At 34.5% G+C, this 20233-nt stretch overlaps 1 protein-coding gene across 1 annotated transcript; it reads right to left on the minus strand.

The window, feature by feature from the left end:
- Positions 1-10372: 10372 nt before the first annotated feature.
- On the minus strand, positions 10373-13190 carry LOC132627800 (uncharacterized). Its single transcript, XM_060343377.1, has 3 exons — positions 12530-13190; positions 11460-11807; positions 10373-11208 (listed from the first exon to the last, which is right to left on the minus strand). Exons 1-3 carry the CDS (start codon positions 12980-12982, stop codon positions 10573-10575), a joined length of 1437 nt encoding a protein of 478 aa, XP_060199360.1. The 5' UTR covers positions 12983-13190; the 3' UTR covers positions 10373-10572.
- Between the last annotated feature and the right edge of the window lie 7043 nt (positions 13191-20233).

The following is a 20233-nucleotide window of genomic DNA, read 5'->3' on the forward strand; positions in this document are numbered from 1 at the left end:
TTGGATCGTACCTAATTTTCAATATTTTATGTTATAAAATTAATTTATGATATTTTGCTTACCTTTCTCCTGTTAGGTATATTGGGTAAAAAAGTTAATTTGTCATATGTGTAACAAAATGGGGATACGTGCAAAGCTTGAAAGTGAATCTTCTAAATTCACATAAAATATAAAACAAGAAAACAGTAATCTGCATAATATTGTGGCAGAAACAGGGTTTCTAATTATGTGAATCTTGTCATATGTACAAGTTTGGTTTTTTATATTTTGTTAAGTTGCTGAATTTATACTATAAGAAAAGATTCTTGTCACTGTCTTCAGGTATCATTTGATGGTTGCAGTATTTTATTTTTTTTACAAGAATGAGGAAATAAATCTCATGACCATTCTACCAAATTCTGCAACATATGGCAATGAGGAAATGTGCCTTGGAGGCATGTTTTTAACTCTATTAGATTTTGATCCAAAAACAGATAAAAGAGCATCCAGCATTTACAATTCCACATGAGCATGTATCTTTTAATTACCAACTGTTTTTTTCATTTTTCCGAAACTTGTCATATATATTAGCGACTGCAAAAATCATTTTGAACATAAAATGAGGCTGGAAGTGATGGAGAGGTTAGGCAGATCTTTAGTAAAAAAGTTCAATAAGTAATTAAATGGAGTACATGTAAGTGTACGTATATATGACTTTACCTCTACAACATTTTATTGATGAAGGATGGACACGATACATAGCATAATAAACACAGCTTAATGTTCTCCATGGTAAATGAATGGAGGATAAAGGTCAAAATTTATAATTTACTGTATGAATTGGTTTAGTTTTACCATATCATTATACATTAAAGCCATTCATACATGTTAGCAAATCATAGTATTTGCCAATGACTTTAACAGAGCTTCAACGTCGTAGCGTACTGGATAGATTCCGCGTTTTAAAATATTTTGGGAATAAGAAGTTCGTACTAGCCCTATACTTTTGACTATGCTTTAAAATTTCTTTGATTCTTTCTTTTACACCAGTTCGGTTAGGGTTAAAAAGGTGACTATGCTTTAAAATCACTTTCTTTTACCCCAGCTTGGTCACGGATAAGACGCAAATACAAGAAGATTTTTTTCTCAACCTATAACATGTAAAATTAAGTTACTTTTGAACATTTTTCCTGCCTTAATATAATGTATTAAGACGTTAAACTTAAAAGGACCTTATTTTGTTTAACGCATTCAAGTATATGCCCTAATGGTCAATGAAGTGGATTGAGAATTATTAGGTCTCAAGTTCTAATCGACAGAGGCAAAAATACAGCTGCTTCTTATTTGTCCAAGTCTTGATGGACAAAGTTTTCAATATCTATGATGGTGGAGGTAGAAAGTAACTTATGAAATTAATCGAGGTGTACGTAAACTGTGATATTACAATAATAGGGAAAAGGACCTTATTTTGTTTAACTTGAACTGAACTCTAATTATGTACATGAGAACTTTAAAGTTGTGGAAAACTTCCAACGAGTGAAAATCTTTTTCTTTTTGTTAATATTCTAAAATTATATAGATATTTCAGGACCACACAAAAATATACATGATTTTCTGAAATAACATTCCTTTATATCCGCAAATGAAATTGTAGTCCCTCTCCATTTTGAACACTTCATATATTCCCAAATAACAAAAGGAATCAAGTACGAAAGGGGAAGGTCTCAATAAATGCGGCTGCTAAGGACCAGACTATTAATAGGAGAATTAGAACAAAAAGCTGGTAACTAATCTTGATTAATTTGTATAAACAATTAAGGTTTGCCTACTAATAGTGTATCACTCGTGCCAATTTATCATGATGATGATTTGGTATTAACACATAGTTCGGAGGAGGACATCTGTTTAATTTCTTGGGAACCATACATTAAACTTTCTTTATCGCTAATGAATTATAACTAGGCGTGGATTATATAAGGTGCTTTAACCCAAAACTCGTGATAAAGGCTCTCATCTTTGTAATCTTAACTAATCTCGCAAAACCAAGGAAAAGTGAAAAAATCTAAGGTAGATTTTCCTTAAAAAAAATGACTTTATTCATTGGCAGTGTGAATCAACCATTAATGCTTGTATCATAATGTAAAAAAAATTGTAATTCACTGTAATAAAACCAGCTCCATATCCATCATCTTTTCAGATTATCAATCTGAGTATAAGTTCTATGTACTGACATGACACTATAAAAAAAAAAAAATACTATCACGATACTTAAAAATACTGTGAGTAATTTTTATAAACATTGATTGATAACCTTACAAAAAGGGGAAGAGATCTATAATGGAGTATATTATAAGTCAAAATACACAGCTCATAGTGTAATTTTTTTAAAATTTATCAGGGAATATATATAGCTTAAATCTTATCGATCTATGCTTAATGCAGACATTTAATTAACTTAAATTTAAAATGACCTAAATGGATAAAATATATTTTACATAAGCACTAGATAAAACTTAATCGAGAAAAGGATATGATCCAATTGCAAGATTGAAGTTTGAATGTCCCTTAACCAAAAAGAAGCTTCTATTATAGTTTTTGGTGATTAGATTGTTTTCATCTTCTTGGTAAAAACAAGGACATTCTGGTCAATTTTGCTGTTCAATGATCCATTCCAACATAATTATCTTAACAAAAGAAAAGCAAATCAGCTTCCTGGTTTGGTACGATGTATGGACTTAGGTCTATAGTAAGCCTATGAGCTTTTGTAACAATAGCTAGTAGCTAGCTAATTAAAAGAGAAAGCCCCGATACACCACCTATGCAATTTTCTACTTTATTCCGTTTTATATTATTTCCATCATCCTAAACAGCATGATTAAATACATATTTCAAACAGCACCTATGTTATAGATTAACTACATATTTCAAACAGCAGAAATATCCGACTGCAATATCTTTACAACTAATGTGGACCATAAAAATATTAAATATAAAAATGGAATTGACTGTTGCAGTTAACCAAAGGTACAAATGCAACTGGCAAATAATGTTTGATATTGATAAAGAACTTTCCTCAGTGGCGTACAAGGAACGTAAACAACGGAAGAAAAGCTAATAGTTTCCTGGTCTAGACGATTAGTTGATCATTTACACTTTACAACTTGCACAAATATATAAAGATAGTATTAGAAATAGAAAGAACAAATTGATGCTTTAAATGAAGAGGAAGTTAATGCATTTACGAGAATCCAGAGCTAGTTACAAAATGGATAGTGTGATATAAATATAATTAAAGGAAGTTTACCCTGTATGTCAGCCTTAGGAGAATAAAAACCATTCTAACCCAACTTCCATCTGCCTGGCTATTTTTGTAAGAGTCCCACCATTAGAATTTTCTTTTTGTAACCCATCATTAAACTTGAGGTTGATGCCCGCTATACAGAGGCGAATCCAGAAATTTGAGATTCCGGGTGCCATACTATTTTGGGCTTCGATTTGGTCCATTTTGGGCTTCAATTCTGGTTATTCAGCCTTCCAATTTATATAGACCGACCGATTATCACATTATTTTGGCCTTTGACTTGATTTATTTTGAGTTTCGATTCGGGTTATTCATCTTAGCTACAGGTATTTTTATTGTTACAATTTTTAACTCGTGGAAAGGCAAAAGCTCGGCTTTCTCGACGCGTTCCATAGCCCAGTTCCGTAAACAAGGGAATGACCCAATGCATCAGTTGACTTAAATGAGTTGGGGAGCAAAGCAACTTCCGTCCGTTTATATAGACAAACCGATTGTCACACTATTTTGGATTTCAAATTGATTTATTTTTTCTACTGTCGCAATTCGGGTTATTCATCTTTTCAATTTATATAGACATTGATTAAACGAAATAATTTAATAATTATGATAATTTTAAACAAAGCATAAAAATTCAATAGTATTACTAATATCAACAAAAATATATTATTCATTTATAATTGAGAGTTATGTTTTGAAGCTATCAGCTAACTCAAGACTAATCAACTAGAACTAGAACTCAACTTAGATGCACATTTAGATATCAAAATAAAAAATTAATGAACACTATGAACTATAAAGAGAAGCAAGGATTTATAAAATTTTAAAAAGTCAATGTGACTCATTAGGGGAAAAAAAAAAACCAACAGCAAGTAAATAAAAAGAAAAGAAGAAACAAGGAAAATAAAGTAAAGAAGAAGCAAAATAGAAAAAGAAAATAAGAAAAAAGGAGAACGAATCTTCTGTAAGCTTCTTAGAAAAGAGAAGTCTTTAAAAGAATTGGTGCAAGTTGGACTCGATCCCAGGTGCTGTGGGCACAACTTTCGGCCCTTCACCAGTGGCACCACCAAACAACCATTTATTAGTCAGGGTGTCATCTTACATATTTATACTATTTCCCATATATACTCACATATATATACAAGGTTTTGCTCGAGGTGTGCGGGTGGCGTGGCATCCTCACCCGCCTTACTAGATCCGCCCCTGCCTCTATAAAATTATACATCAACTTCTTTAAAATACATTTATCCTTTTATTTTTTTAGTTGTATTTTTGTGTTTGAGAAACCAATTCGGAAGATAAAATATTTTAGCTAATAAATAGGAAAGGAAAGGTTGGGGTTGGTATACATGATTCTCTTCCACTGGATTCTTTTTATTTAGGAATTAGTTACGGTGTTGTTATATTAGTTGCCATGGATTCATAAGCCCGTTAACCGGTTTGAACCGGACCGGACCGGTAACCGGTTAACAAACCGGCCGGTTTTCGGTTTAAAAACCGGAACCGGCCACCGATTTCGGTTTAACCGGTTTCGGTTTACCGGTTAAATAATCGAAACCGGACCGGTCCGGTTCAAAAGTGTCAAAACCTCTTTTTTTTTTTTTTGTATATTATATATATATTATAGTATTTATTAGTATATTGTAGGTATATTTACATATGTTATATTTATTTATAAGTAAGGTTTATATATTAACTGACTAACAGCAATACAAGCAGCATATACGTGTATATATATATATATATATATATATATATATATATATATGTTTTAGGTTATATGTATACTATATATACTTATATATTATAACTTATATATATGTTTTAGGTATATATATATATATATATATATATATATATATATATATATGTTTTAGGTTATATGTATACTATATATACTTTTATATTGTAACTTAAGTTATTTATAGCTTAAGTTATATGTATACTATATATACTTATATATTATAACTTAAGTTATATATATGTTTTAGGTTATAGGTATACTATATATACTTATATATTATAACTTAGTTATTTATATATATTCTTATATATATATATATATATATATATATGTGTGTGTGTGTGTGTGTGTGTTTAAGTTATATGTACACTATATTGACTTATTCCTTGCTTTCTTATTGTTTTCGATATGCTTGGTCTTATCTAACCTTTTGTTTTTTGTTTTTCCTCTCTTGTTCTCCTCTCTTGAGCCAAGGGTCTTTCGGAAACAGCCGCCCTACCTTTCAAGGTGGGGGTTAGGTCTGCGTACACTCTACCCTCCCCAGACCCCACATGGTGGATTATACTGGGCTTGTTGTTGTTGTTGTACACTATATTGACTTATAACTTTTATATATATATATATATATATATATATGTTTAAGTTATATGTATACTATATATATACTTATATATTATAACTTAAGTTATTTATAGCTTAATTTTTTTCTAAGTTTATAAATTAAGTATATTTATATTATAAGTATATTCTTAGTATATTTTAGTTATTTTTCAAGTATATAACTTCTAGTTTTTAATTTAAGTAGATGTATATTATAAGTATATTCTTAGTATATTTTAGGTATATTCCTAATTTAATTTAAGTAAAAATATGAACACAAGTAAATAGAAGAAAGCTCAATGAGCCATATATTTTATTCATTCTTGGATAACATTATTTGCAAGATGTAGTTTTTTTAACTTGCAAATAATACATGAGTTGCAAAGAAATAGTAGAATAAAACCACTAATTCTCAATCATTTGGTTAATTTCCCCCATATCATATTCGGCCATGGAAATATCTTCAAAGTCTTCCATTTGGTTCGGTCCACTTGCTATCAAATCTTCAATCTCTTCTTCTTCGCCTTCCTCCGCTTCTAAGTTTTGGTTGCGTCGCTCCGATCTAATCCAATCGTGAATGCACACTAGTACTTGCAAGATAAAGCCGGATAATAAGTGTCTATGGTCTCCAATTTGTTGTCTTCCTTGGCTAAATGCACTCTCCTAAGCCACGGTTGATACTTGAACCGCAAGGATATCTCGAGCCATTCTTGAGAGTATCGGATGACTTACCTTGTATTTCTTGCACCATGCTACGACGTCCAGCTCATCTAGTTCCTTGATAGCCACATTTGGCTGCATCAAATAAAAGTGATATTCATCAAAGTTCGCATTACAAGAAGGAGTTGGATGTGAATATAAAACTTTTAAACCCGACAAGCCCTTTTTGCTACTTTGAGAAGTAGTAGGGCGTGGAGCAATGGGTGTAGCATGTTCTTCCAAATTAGAATAATGAGTAAAAACTTTTCTAAACTCGTCATCAATAGCGGTTTCGGCTTCAGCTAAAGATGGTTGAACTCCCTCTTCAATTTCTAAAAATGTATAAATTTGACCAACCAATGCTTTAGTATAAGATACTTTTAAACAAGGATTTAAAAGAGAACCCAATATAAATAAAGTTGGGATGGGAAAAAAATACTTCTTAAATTTTGTTGTCATATCAAAAATAGCTGCTTGATAACCGGGTTTATATTTATACTCTTGTAAAACTCTAGCTATTTCCGCTAAGTAGGCTAAAATTTCGATTACCGTGGGATAGAATTGTTTAGAAAAAACAAGAGTTGCATTATAAAAAATTTCTAAGAGTTCAACACATTCCTTAACATCTTCGCAATCCGTAAAATTTAACCAATCATCACTATTAATATTATATTTGTTGTGAACTTGTTGTATGGGAATCCTATACTCATATGCTTGTTGTAGCATAATGTAAGTGTAGTTCCACCTAGTCTCAATTTCTACTTGAATTTTCCTAGGTCTAAGGTTATTTTCCACACAAGCATTCTTAAAATCTCTAATTCTTCCCTTATTAGCATTACAAAAAAGAAACGCAACCGCATCTCTAACTTTTTGAATAGAATCGTCAAAACGCACAAGACCATCTTTAACAATTAAGTTTAAAATGTAACAACTACATCTTACATGAAAAATATTTCTTAGCGGAGGGTTTAGTTATCTTTTTAAAAGACCAATCGCCTTTGTATTATTAGAAGCATTATCTAAAGCAATACAAAGTGTTTTTCTATAAATGTTAAAAAATCTCATAATAGTAGACATTGAATCCGCTAAAAATTTTCCATCGTGACGACCTTTTCCTTCATCATATAAAAAAGCTATAATTCTTTTTTGCATAACCCAATTGTCATCAACCCAATGACATGTAATAACAAAAAAATCTAACTTGTTAAGACTAAGACCCAAATCGGTGGTAAGAGAAACATTACAATTTAAAGAATTAAATACATGGCGCAAATAAAATCTATATTTTTTATACAAATCTGTAACACCGCTCTACAAGTACTTCTAGGAATACCCTCAAATAACGGATTATAACAACGTTGAATGTAAGTAGCAAACCCCAAATCCGAAGGAAAGGAAAATGGTAAACAATCATAAGCTACCATTTTAGCTATTTCTACACGCTCTTTTTTCTTGTCATACTTAAAAATTTTACCGATTCGTGGGTCTATCGTCATTTGAATACCACCCACATTTGAACCCCTTTGCTCTCCCCAAACATCTATATGTTTCTTTCTCATATGACCTTTAGTGTACGCGTTCCACCATCTTTACTAGTTTCTTGCTTAAAAGTAAATATTTGTCCACATAGGGTACATTTAGTTGTTTGGCTTTCCCTATCCTTAGTCATAAATTTCTAAATTTTAGCGGTTGACTTACGAGTTCTAGGCGGTTTGTCTTGTGTATGTGATTGTGCAGGACATGTATCTCCTATGGGATTTTCGGGGGGTTGTGTTTCATCATCATCATCAAATTCATTAAAAGTGTCGGTATAATGTTGTTGCATTGCCTCATGACCTAAAAGTGGATTATTTCCACCAATTTCAATACCTAAATTAGGTGTTTCTTCCACAAATGTTTCCTCGTTAAGCTCACGCCTAACAATACAACTACTACCGGCACAACGTCTAAATCTCTTCGCCATTATTAAATAGAATTAATTTAAATCACACTCAAATAAATCACAAGAAAATGAATTGCAACAAATTAAATTGCGAAAAATAAAGATAGAGTTGGAACGAAGGTACCAAATTACCGGACTAATTTCCAACAAAGTGAAGGCGGCTACAATTGCAAATCCACCAAAGCTACTTCGGATTGTTGCAAAATCACCAACTCCACCAACAATATTATAATTGCAAAATTAATAATTGAAACTATAATAAGACTTTATAATATTTATTTGAGAGAAATTTAAAGTGGCTAATTGTTGCAAAGTAACTATAATTGAGAGATTGAGAGAAAGAGAAGAGTGAATTGGTGTGGATTAAAATGGAAATGGAGAGGGGTTTATATAGGGGTGGGGATGGGTTAAAGTGTTAAAAAAAAAGTTTAGGTTGGGGGGGGGGGGGGGGGGGGGGAATGAGTTGGATAAACTGATAAACTGATAAACTGATGTCCCATACCTCACTTCTGCGATTATACTGGATATGTTGTTGTTGTTGATAAACTGATGTGAAAAAGTTATATTTATTAATGTAATCTATTGATAATAATGTACATGAAAGCATGCGTTATGCATTCATTAATTTGGTGTAAACTCCGAATCTCCGATGAGAATAATTTTTTACCGTATTAACATCCGGTACGGTAAGTCCTTTCCAAAGTTCCAATCCCCACTTAAACCTCTCTCTTCGGAGTCCTCGTCTCCCAAATTTCAGGTGTCCGACCCCACTCTTATGTCTAAAGCTGTATTGCCTAGCGTTATCTTACGTTCACCACAGGCCCACAGTTATCAGCATCTATACACACTTACTAAAGCCTGCATAGTTGTGTGGAAAGTCATGTATTATTCTACCTTTATCTCTTTTTCTTTTTGGAACAAAGAACATCACGTCTCAAGTGCAATGTTCGTCCACTGACGTCAAAAAGAAAAAGAAGTGGTCCGATGTCGGGACGAATCTATCATCTTGACAACAGATTCAGGTTAAAAAAAAAAAAAAATCGTCTCAAACTATATAGATAAACTAAATATTCAGTTCACATCCATCGTCATAAAATAAGCAGTGCGTTCAGCCATATATACACTAAACCACTGGTTTAAATCACGACCATTCCGTTAAATTTTGAGGCCTAGTAGTTGATTATTCACACAAAAATCAAGCTAAGAAAAATCAACTGTCTTCAGTAACTTTTTAAAACGAAATGATAAAAATATATTGTATTCGTCTAGCAAGCAACTTTGGGGTGGACCACCTATTGACTTCTGATGGTATACACCGTCATATCTTACAATTGTTGGACCGTCAACATGGCTACAAAAACATACTGCTTTGTGTTTTTCAGTTTGGATGACTTGCTAGGAGATTTAGGAACGGACTTTGCTTGAAGTGTTGGGTTATGACTTAAACTCTCAAAGATGTAAAGTTCCAGTTTGCTCATAAGTTGAGCCATCTAACGGTCTTTTTAAACTTTTAGATCCTAATATTTATCTCAGGAAATATTGCCTCAGCAGGCCTTTAATGAATGATGGTGATTGCGATACGTGTGAGATCCAATTTCAATGCAAACTGGGCGCCATTTGCATTCAAGTATTGCAATCATCATCTCTAGAAAGACTTGCTTTTTCTTTCTTTTTTCTTTTTTGTCAACATTTCACACAGGACAGGCAATAGGCAAAATAGGAATTAGATATTATTTGCAGCTAAGATGAAATAAGGTCCAACAGAAAGCGTGCCCCCTCAACAATAATCACTCATCATTCCTTGTTCACAAACTACCCCACTGCAAAAAATTTAAATTGCCTACACTTTTAATAGCAACACCGATCATCACTACCCAAAAGACCATAAAGAATTTGAGCTTCAGGCCCTAAGCGTGGGGAAAGGGACAAACACAAACTTCCCTTTTCCCTTTCCTCTGAAATTTCAGCAAATACCAATTGAGTGACACTATTCAACTACTTTCATATAATAGAAATAAATAGTTTAAATATGAATTGCTACATTTAAAAGTGTTCATATCGAGGATAGGGGGAAAGAAAAGGGCCTACATTATTTGCCAGAAACACAGAATGATAGAGTTGACTCCACAGAGGGAATCTTAATTGAAACAAGAAGATATCCTGTGAATATTTACAGATTGAGATAGACTTCTATAAAACCTCAAAATTCCTCAATCATCTGACACCTAGTTTACTAAGTACTACTTACCTGGTTCTGTCAGCCTATTTATACCAACAAGACCTAACATCTTAAAGAAATTAAAGACAGATCTAATAATTCATCTTCAATACAATGTTATTGACATTGCTGCGATCTCGTGATTTATCCAAAGCAGCAACCTTAGCTCGGTAAGCTGCAGCAGCAGCGGCAGATACAGTAGTCTTTACCCTCTCTCCTTGAGAAAGCTCGCACGCTTCACCAATTGAACTAAATCTTAGTTCAGCCGGAGGAATGAAACACTCTTCAGATAGGCCTGGAACATTGAATGCCACTTCCTCAATAGTCCATGCTTCTTCCATTCTGGTTTTCGTGTGACTCATAGCTGTTTCACCAAATCGGAAAAGGGTTACAACTGAACGTCCAGAGTGAGCAATCATGATCCCCTCAACAGGCCTGTAATCATCAAGGAATGAATTGATTGTCGTCTCCCAGTAAACAGCATCGCCTCCATTTGTTTGGATTCGGGTCAAATGTGAGTCTTCCAGGTGTACAAGCAGCCCTGTTTTTTGACTAAAATAGCCAAATAAAACATGCCTAATGATCTCGGCTGGTCCTTCACTCCTGGCTTTCAATGTATGTGGATCAGCACAAAGTTTAAGAATGAAACAATCCTCACCATTGATCTTCTTTTCTCCAGTGCATTTTGCACTAGCAAACATGTTTGCAGTAGTTCTTGGATCAAGTCCCTACAAGTAAGTTAGGGACCGGGGTCATTTATTGAAATTGAGGGACCAAAAAAGAAAGTAAGGAGGCAGTATTCCAAAGGGCTTTTCTTCATTTTTGGTCCATCGGCCAAAATTAATTACGGGCGCTAGCCAAAGTATACAAAACATATACATTGATTATGTATATTATATGTATATTATGTGTATATGATACGTATATTAGATGTTTGGCTATTATTTTTAGAGTGGTCCGAAAACATATACAAATGTACCTGAAGTGCTCGTCTCAATGGTCGAACTGGTCCCTTTGCAGCATGTGCACCGAGCCAAGGGGTATGCCTCCACACAAGTTTACCATTGCAACCGGCGTGAACCTTACTGCTACCAAGTGCAAGCTCAACATACCACATATCAGGGTTCATTTGCCAGAGCACAAATCCCCCAGACTCGGCTGTCTTCGACGAATTCCTGCTCTTTATTACCTTCGTAGCCGTCTCAATATCTGATGAAATCATCCTCACCTTTCCCATTGCATAAGCATTATACATCGTGTTTTGAAGTTTCTGACCTCCGGAAGCAGCAGTATACTGCTGCAATATATATTGAGCTGATGAAGTCTCCTGCAAGTTCATAGTACCACACAGTCAATCAATCAACTACGCCTAAATTCCAAAATAAATTCATAGTAACAAAAAATTAATCAATTTGCCAAGAGACGAGAACTAAAGACAACAGCATAAAACTCAAAACAAGGACCACTATCACAACACTATGCCCAATTATCCTTACATTGCCTTAAATGGAGATACTCATAGTCCACCAACTAAAACACTGGTAAGGGGCTGCATCCAGATAGTAATTCCAGCCCACAAAAACACACAAGTGATTTTTTTTTTTTAAAAGAAAAAGATTCCCCTACGGAGCCATTCTTGATTTTGGACCTCAATGTGGATGTAACAAGTGTTTAACTTTTAACTATAATATTAATTCTTCCTTCCTGCTCTATCTAAAAGAATTTTTCTATGTCCACATATAGACTCAGCCAAAAAACATGGCACAACCAATTTCCCTATCATGCATTCAACGAGAAGCCAAGAAAACAACCAAAATTAGCAATAAAGAAAGCAAAACGACAGGAAAATAATGTATACACCAAAAGTCTCAGTTTCATACAGTTAATAATTCAATGAAGTCCAAAAAAGATACTTAATATAGCCAAAAAAAAAAAAAAAAAAGCAACAATTTGTTTTGGAATCAAACAAAATTAACACTGACAACCCACCTTTGTCACATCTCACACAACAAAAACAAAATAAAAACACAAGCATTTGTTACTACTTACAATGGGAGTGTCTTTGATGCTGAGATGAGGTAAAGGTTCATTATTGCTAACATGCACCGGTGCAAGCGGCGCACCCAAGACACCAAGAAGCAACCTCAGATCCGACCTTTGCAAACCCGACCCGGAACCTGACCCGGAACCTGACCCGGAAGTTGAAACCGATGGGGCCCGACATAACTGACCTTTCATCCACCACCTGTCAGATTTTGAGTCCCCAATATCCGACCCGTTTGGATCCGGACCCTCCATTAATGGCGACAATGTCTCAACACATGGCCTTAAACTACCCGATCTTGAAATGTACACTTCTGGTTGTGGCGCGTGAGTTCCTTTTCTTCGACGGAGTAAACCCGACCCGGATGGTGATGGGTGTCGACCCCTAGACCGACCCGGTGATAATCCACGTACAACTTCGTCTTTTAAAGCTGAGAAAAACCCTTGTTTCTTCTCCATTTTAGTCGAGAAGGGAGAGTTATGGAAATGCTGTTAAGAGCGCAGAGAAGGTGTTCACTGAAATGTCTCACTGAAAAAGGGAACTAAAGGGGGTGCGGGGTGTGGCGTGGGGGGAAGGGCATGCCGTTATAAAGATGCAAAACATTTCTATGCTTTTGTGTTTATATAAGCGTATAATATGTTAAAAGTTTTGGAACCTCCAGGGCACCTCGTAATGGACCTAATCTACTCATCATTCCTAGATTTATTATGCTAATAACTTCTTGTAATGACTAATATACCCTCAGGATCTACTCCCTCCGTCTCATAATAAGTTTCATCTTATCCAAAAATAAGCGTATTAAGAAATCAATAATGCAATATAAAATTTACCAAATTACCCCTATATGATAAAAATAAATTATTTTTACCTTTTGATTAGAATATGCACAAGAAGTAAATTTTTTGACATTGTGAATCCAACAATACCAAGTTACTATGTGGTTTTTTCAATCATCATTTAGATGTTACTTTATTGTCTAAAGATAGAATTGAAAAAAAATAATTAATTTATGTCTTGATTTCCTAAAGTGACACTTATTATGAGATAAAAAAATTAAGTTAAGGTGACACTTATTATGGGACATATGAAATAATTCTTTTTCTTCCCAGTTTCTCTTCTTGCATTTGGTTTTCTACTGTTGAACTAAGAAAGAAGAGTCTTGGAATAAACCGATCTTTTGATAAAGAAGAATGGATAAATGATTAATATGCTCAATTTAACTAGTGCTAGATTGAAGTACAGTTGACTGATTATGAAGTAATTGTTAAGTAAGGAAAAAATACCACGAGAATTGATATTCATACACCAATTTTACTAGTGCCACTAAATTATTAACCCAATCTCTTTTCGAACTATAAATGACTTGCAACGCATTTCTTTGTCAACTATAAGGACAAAAAAAAACTCTTTACGTTCTGATTCGTAAATACAATCCGACTTTTCTATAACAACATTCGTATATAACGTCTCTCTATAACAGCTAATTTTTTTCTGAATCAAAATTTAATGTTATATTTTACTTTTCTATAATAATATTTTAACCTATAACAGCAACAATCAACTTTATAATAGTACGCTCTTAGTAAAATAACCCCCATCTAACAGCTATCTCCATTTTTTTTTTGATAATATAACAATTAACCATCTTTATATGAATAGAATATCTATTAGTACCAATAATAAATGTAGAGATTCTAACTAAATATTTGATATTTTAATACACTATTTATGACAAAGAATATTATATGAATATATTTTCGTCATTAAAAGATTTCCTTTCGTCGTACAAAGTGTGATTAAGTATAGGATTTGTCAATTAAAAATGCAAAATTAGATTTTATCTATCTTTTTTTTCTATAACAGCGAAATATTAATGCTGTTGTAGGTGTATAACAGCAATTCGCTATAATAGTTAATTTTTTTAGACTCAACGATACTATTATAGGGAGGTTTGGCTGTATATAGACTAAACGGAAAAGGCTCAAATATGCCATCGAACTATCAGAAATGACTCATTTATGCCACTCGTCAATAGTTTGACTCATTTATGTCATTTTTGTTAACAAAATGGCTCATTCGTGCCATTTTTCATTAACGCCGGTTTTTACAATAGAAAATACGACACTTGGCCTCCAATTAGAGGTCCACGTTGTTTAATTAAACCAGCATAATTAAATCCTAGATTAAACTAAATCCCGACCTATAAATTTGTGTTGGTTTAATTAAACGACGTGGACCTCTAATTGGAGGCCAAGTGTCGTATTTTCTATTGTAAAAACCGGCGTTAATGAAAAATGGCATGAATGAGTCATTTTGGTAACGGCGATAACATAAATGAGCTAAACTATTGACGAATGGGATAAGTGAGCCGTTTTCGATAATTGTATGACATATTTGAGCCTTTTTCGTAGATTAAATTCAATGAAATTCACAAAAGGAAAAATATCGATATGCGAACTCCTTTTGACTAGGCACTCAATGGTGTGCAGCCTACCCGATTATTGGTCAATGAAGTAAATGAAAATCTTAAATATTAATTCTTCATAGATTATTAAAGAAATAAATTCCTTTTAACTAGCGTTATGATTTATGGGTGCAAATTTGAGGGTAAAAGTGTCATTTTGAGTAAAAATGTCAGATAGTAAAAAAGGTGTGTTTTGGGTAGGGTGGACCGGTGGAGTGTCAAAAGGTCAGGTAGGTGTACAAATAGACGTATGAAGGAGGAGAAGCACAGCATTAGGATCCAAAACAGTGTATAGATGAAATGAGTGCAATTGCACAAGGTTGTTATTTTAGGCGCCTTCTTCTTTTGTCCTTTTTCACCTTACGCTTTCATTGGCTGGTGGTTGTGGAAAAGATACTGTTTTTCTCACTTTTCCTTTTTTTTGCACTTTGCTTTTCCTTTTCTTTTTTTGGTTACATTTAAGCATACAAATCTGGGAGAATCTCAACTTTCAATTACTAATAGTAAATTCATATTACTCATTGCTCTCGAAATGGTTTAATGAACACTTCAAAAATGATGCCATAAAGATTTTCTGTTTTTTTTAGACCTCCTAGATTAATTAGGCGAATTCATGTTTTAAAATTTTCGAGTTTGGAATTTTTGCCCTTTTAAGTTGTTGGGTTTAAAATTAGAATTTTATATATATTAAATAAAATTTTCATATATAAATATGGAGCTTCAACCATATTGAGTTCTGTCAAACCTGTACCACGTATTGCAAACTCTATATCTGCCTCTGATGGAATGCATTTTACTGATTATATAACTAAACGAACATTTGTAATGAATTATAAAATTGATCTTCTCATAAAAATTTATGAGTGAACATGGTTGTCAAATTGGAGAGGAAATTATTTTTTATAACCAGTTAAATTTTGTAATTAAAAATATGTTTATACAAAGATATCCTATATTGATCCTTCGCATCATATTGGAACCGATGTCCTGTTTACAAGCTCATATAACTTAGAAAAATATTTATAATGGGTCGTAAAACTAATCTCCTACCATACGATGCAATTTTTTAACGTTTTAAAACAAATGAACAGAATAACTTAAAATTTGTTTGAGTCTCTCAAAATGTTATGATAATCAACATAAAACACAATTAAAACATAGGCATGTGGGAAATGAATTTGAAGAGTAAATGAAGAATGAAGTGGAACAGCTGATGAGTTATAATCGTGACCCGCAATGAAAGTGAAATGGCTTCTTCTATTTTTTCTTTTTATCCCATTTTTCTTTTATTTCTTTATTTTATCCCCCACCTACCTGACCTTTCACTGGGGCCCTCTTCGGAAATTTTAGCCCAAAACTGGGTCAAATATCTAACTTGGAGTATAATTTAAATTTCAATGTATTTTTTCTAGGTATAAATAGTTGGTTTTGTTTACCCCGAATTTAGGTAATCAGTTGAATTTGTAAGTGAGATATAGGATATGTGAATGAAATTTAATCTATTTTGGGTTTATAGGAAATAATTATAGATTTGCGTGTTATAGCATGTGTATGTGAACATATGCTTTAGTGATTCGAATCAAGATACAAATGTTTATGATTAAGCCAACTATATTGGAAGAATAAGCATAAAATGCCACTGATCCGGACCAAAGGAGAGAGAGCTTCAATATATAATTTCTATTACAATGTTCTTGATCTTGAAAAAGCTAACCCTTAAAAGTAGGGAAATGCCTCCTATTTATAGTTTTGTCTTATGGGTCTTGCATACAACATAAAGCTTTTTTCAGAATAAAGTAAACCCTAAAAGGAAAAGGTTGGGCCGTACGGTCTGAGACCCGTACGGTCGTCGGTACAATGTGACAGAACGATGTTGACGCGTGGCGATTGTATAATTGATTAACCGGACCAACGGCCACGATCAACTCGGTCATGCTGAAACCGGACTGGCTGTGATGCGGAGTTTGGTTCGGTGATACCGGACCAAACAAATTCGCTTCACTTTTCTCAGGTCAACCGCAGCCGGTGCAATATCACCAGTTCTAAGGGAAGACTCGGTGATCATGCCTATCTCTTCTTATTTTCGGTCCCCGGCCTCACCGGTCTTGCTTATATCCGATTTTTACCGTATACAGGTTTGCGTATTTCATTTATCCATAAAATGAAACAAAATGGAAGATGAAATTTGTAATATTGCACACTTGATTGTTTATACAGTCTTATTCCATTGTGCTAACGTATAAGTAGAGAAATTGATGTAAAAGCTAAAATGATGCTGACAAATATTCAACATCTTTTAGGTATTTGTAGGAAAAAGGAGAGCTTAGAAGCTAAGTACTCTATCTTCATGAATGTCTTCCTCAATCAATATCTTAGAAATTATTAATTATGTTGACCAAAAGTGTATAGTAATTTTGTTGCTCTCTCTCAGTTATTCTTGGCTGCTAGTACAACACAAAGGATCCCTAATACCAACTGAGCAACCATCTTATTTGTTTCCCATTTGGGTAACTATTGTCTATTGATAAGATATGTACCAACCTTTTAATTTATTTATTTTTCATCTGGATATGTACCAACTTGATATACTACTATAATTTTTTGCAAATTTGCTATAGGAATCATAGTGGTTAGATATTTCTGTTAAAGAAATCTATGCGCCCATTGCGCCGGGGTGGCTCCTTTTTGGCATCCTCTTGGACTTTAGGGTGCTAATATGATACTAGTATTTAATACTTCATATTTTCCTCTTTTCATAATGTTCATTTGCTTCTCTTTAATTTTCACCAACAATCAAATTTTATAGGAAATTGATATTCAATGTAATCTTATTTCCAATAAGTAAAACTTAAAACTCGAGTAAACTACTGTTGGTTTTGAGTGAGAGCTGGACACAGAGACTGTGGAAAAGACAAAAATAAAAGATTACAAAAAAAAAAAAAAAAAAAAAAATTGAAACTATCTTTTCAAAACATTTTAAATGAATTATACAAAATTTCGAAATAATTCATGTAATTCATTAGTTATTAATGAAGAACGTATTCTTTGAACATTTAGATTCTTTCGATTTATATCCATCTATAGCACAAAAAGTATCGCTACTTCTTAGTTTCTGAACTTGTTCATTCAGTGTGCGTGCTTTTTTCCTTCTCAAACATTTGGTGTTCAAAGCTTATTAGCTCAACTAATTGGATTCGTGTTGAGTAGATTCACTAAGGTAAATTGAAGCACTTCCGACCAAAGAAGTTACTATCCTCAAGGTTTGAACTCATGACCGAGCTCATTACTTATTGGAAATAGATATATAAAAGCACTTTTCATTCTTTTGTAACAGAAAAATCGCTTATCTTTTGCTCTTTTACTTAAAAGATCACCTAAATCGGAAAGTGATATATGTTTACCCCGAATTTTTGGTAATCAATTGAATTTATAAGTGAGGTATAGGATATGTGGATAACTTTAATCTATTTGATAGAAAAAGGAGACGTATGAATATACTATGAAGAAGCAACCAATGATCGGTGATATGCTAAGTAGTTGTATGTTTGTTAAGGTAGGAATGCCGCTTGATTGAGGAAATATAAGAGATAAACACCACAAATGTTGATCGAAATCAGATGTTAAGAGGGGGATTTTGTATATATATTGCTATTACAAGGATTCTTGATATGAAGGAGCCAACCCCCTAAAAGGGGGACAATGCCCCTTATTTATATTGTTGCCCCATGGGCTTCATTCAACATAAAAAATAATAGAATAAAGAAAAAGTTCTGAGTTGGGTTAGGTTGGATTAGGTAGATCGTACGGTCTGACACCCGTACGATTGGCAGTTGAACACAGCAGGACGTCATCGATGCGTGGCAACCGCGCAACGGATCTCCCGGACCACCGGCCACGATCAAACGGACATACGGCCTCGAACAACCGATCATGGAAGAACCAGACCAAATGACGCCCTTCCTTTGCTCCGATCCAAGCGTTTCCCCGGTTCAGAAGGAGCCTTCATGCACGTTCTTGCCCCTTTCTTCCCTCGGCCTTCAGTCTCACCGGTTTAGCATATACCCGGTTTTTACCGTATACAGATAGTTCCCACACTTCCTGGATCGTAGATTTTTCGGAGTGATGGGGAGTGGATGAATCACTAAACCGGTGACTCTCTTTGTCCGTCGTTATCTTTTCGTTTTTGGCGGGAACAGTTGCGCTACGTTCTTCTGCCATCGGCCACATGTCTCGTCCCAGATGGTCTGCTCTGACAACCGCCACACGCACGTCGTTTCAAGTCATTCCTCATTAATTATGGGGCACGTGGCGCTCCCTGGTTGGCTGGGGAATCATAACCGTCACAGCCCTTACCTATATAAGGCCCTTTTACCTCTTCATTCTAACACTTTCACGACCCGTTCCTTCTTCATTTTCACTCTTTGCTGCATTTCTTCATCTTCATCACAGTTGTTCATCCTCTATTCCAAATTCGTTGTTGATTCATCGTTTACTCTACGCGAAAGGAAGAAACTCTGCCCCTCTCTTTCATTAGTCTGTTATTGTTTATTGCTGCTCCTCATCTTCTGATACTTCCTATATCGTCTGTTCCCCTATTCCTTTTTTAACTCCCTTTCTGAATCCACTCAACCTCTTCTTTCCATACTTTCAAAATGTCTGAGACCACTTCCCATGACATTCCCTCGGTTTCATCCCAAGGAACCGAGCCTGCATCTCCGGCTAAAGCAAAGGGCACCTTCGAGCCCACGGCGTCGGACATTATACCGGCCAAAACCAATTTCAACAAAGACTTAGAGGTCGAAAAACCTTCCTCGGTATCCGACAGAGGGTATGATGTGCGTCGATATCCCTCTTCCATTACCAAGGATAAACTTGACCTAGTCCGATCTGACTGCGGATGGGACAATCGTCCGGTTCATATTTTTGCCCCCGGGTCCGACGAGTCAGTCACCGACCATCGGGAGGGTTTCTTGTATGTCTATACTTACCCCTTCACTCTCAAACTTGACCCTTCGATCGACCCGGTCATCTTAGACATGTGCCAGACTTATGACGTAACCTTGGCACAGATTGGTCCGATCGTTTGGAGGGTCGTGGCATGCCTCCAGCTATTGGGCAATAACGTCGGGAAGGAGCTCACGCTGGCCACTTGATACGCCTATATTCCCCGAGGTTGTTCCGGGGCGGCGTAAGAAAACTAGCAAAACGTAGCCGGAATCCCTTTTTCTCGAAGATGGATGAAGAT

This window comes from Lycium barbarum, chromosome 2 (genome assembly GCF_019175385.1).
Source record: "Lycium barbarum isolate Lr01 chromosome 2, ASM1917538v2, whole genome shotgun sequence".
Taxonomy (NCBI): Eukaryota; Viridiplantae; Streptophyta; class Magnoliopsida; order Solanales; family Solanaceae; genus Lycium; species Lycium barbarum.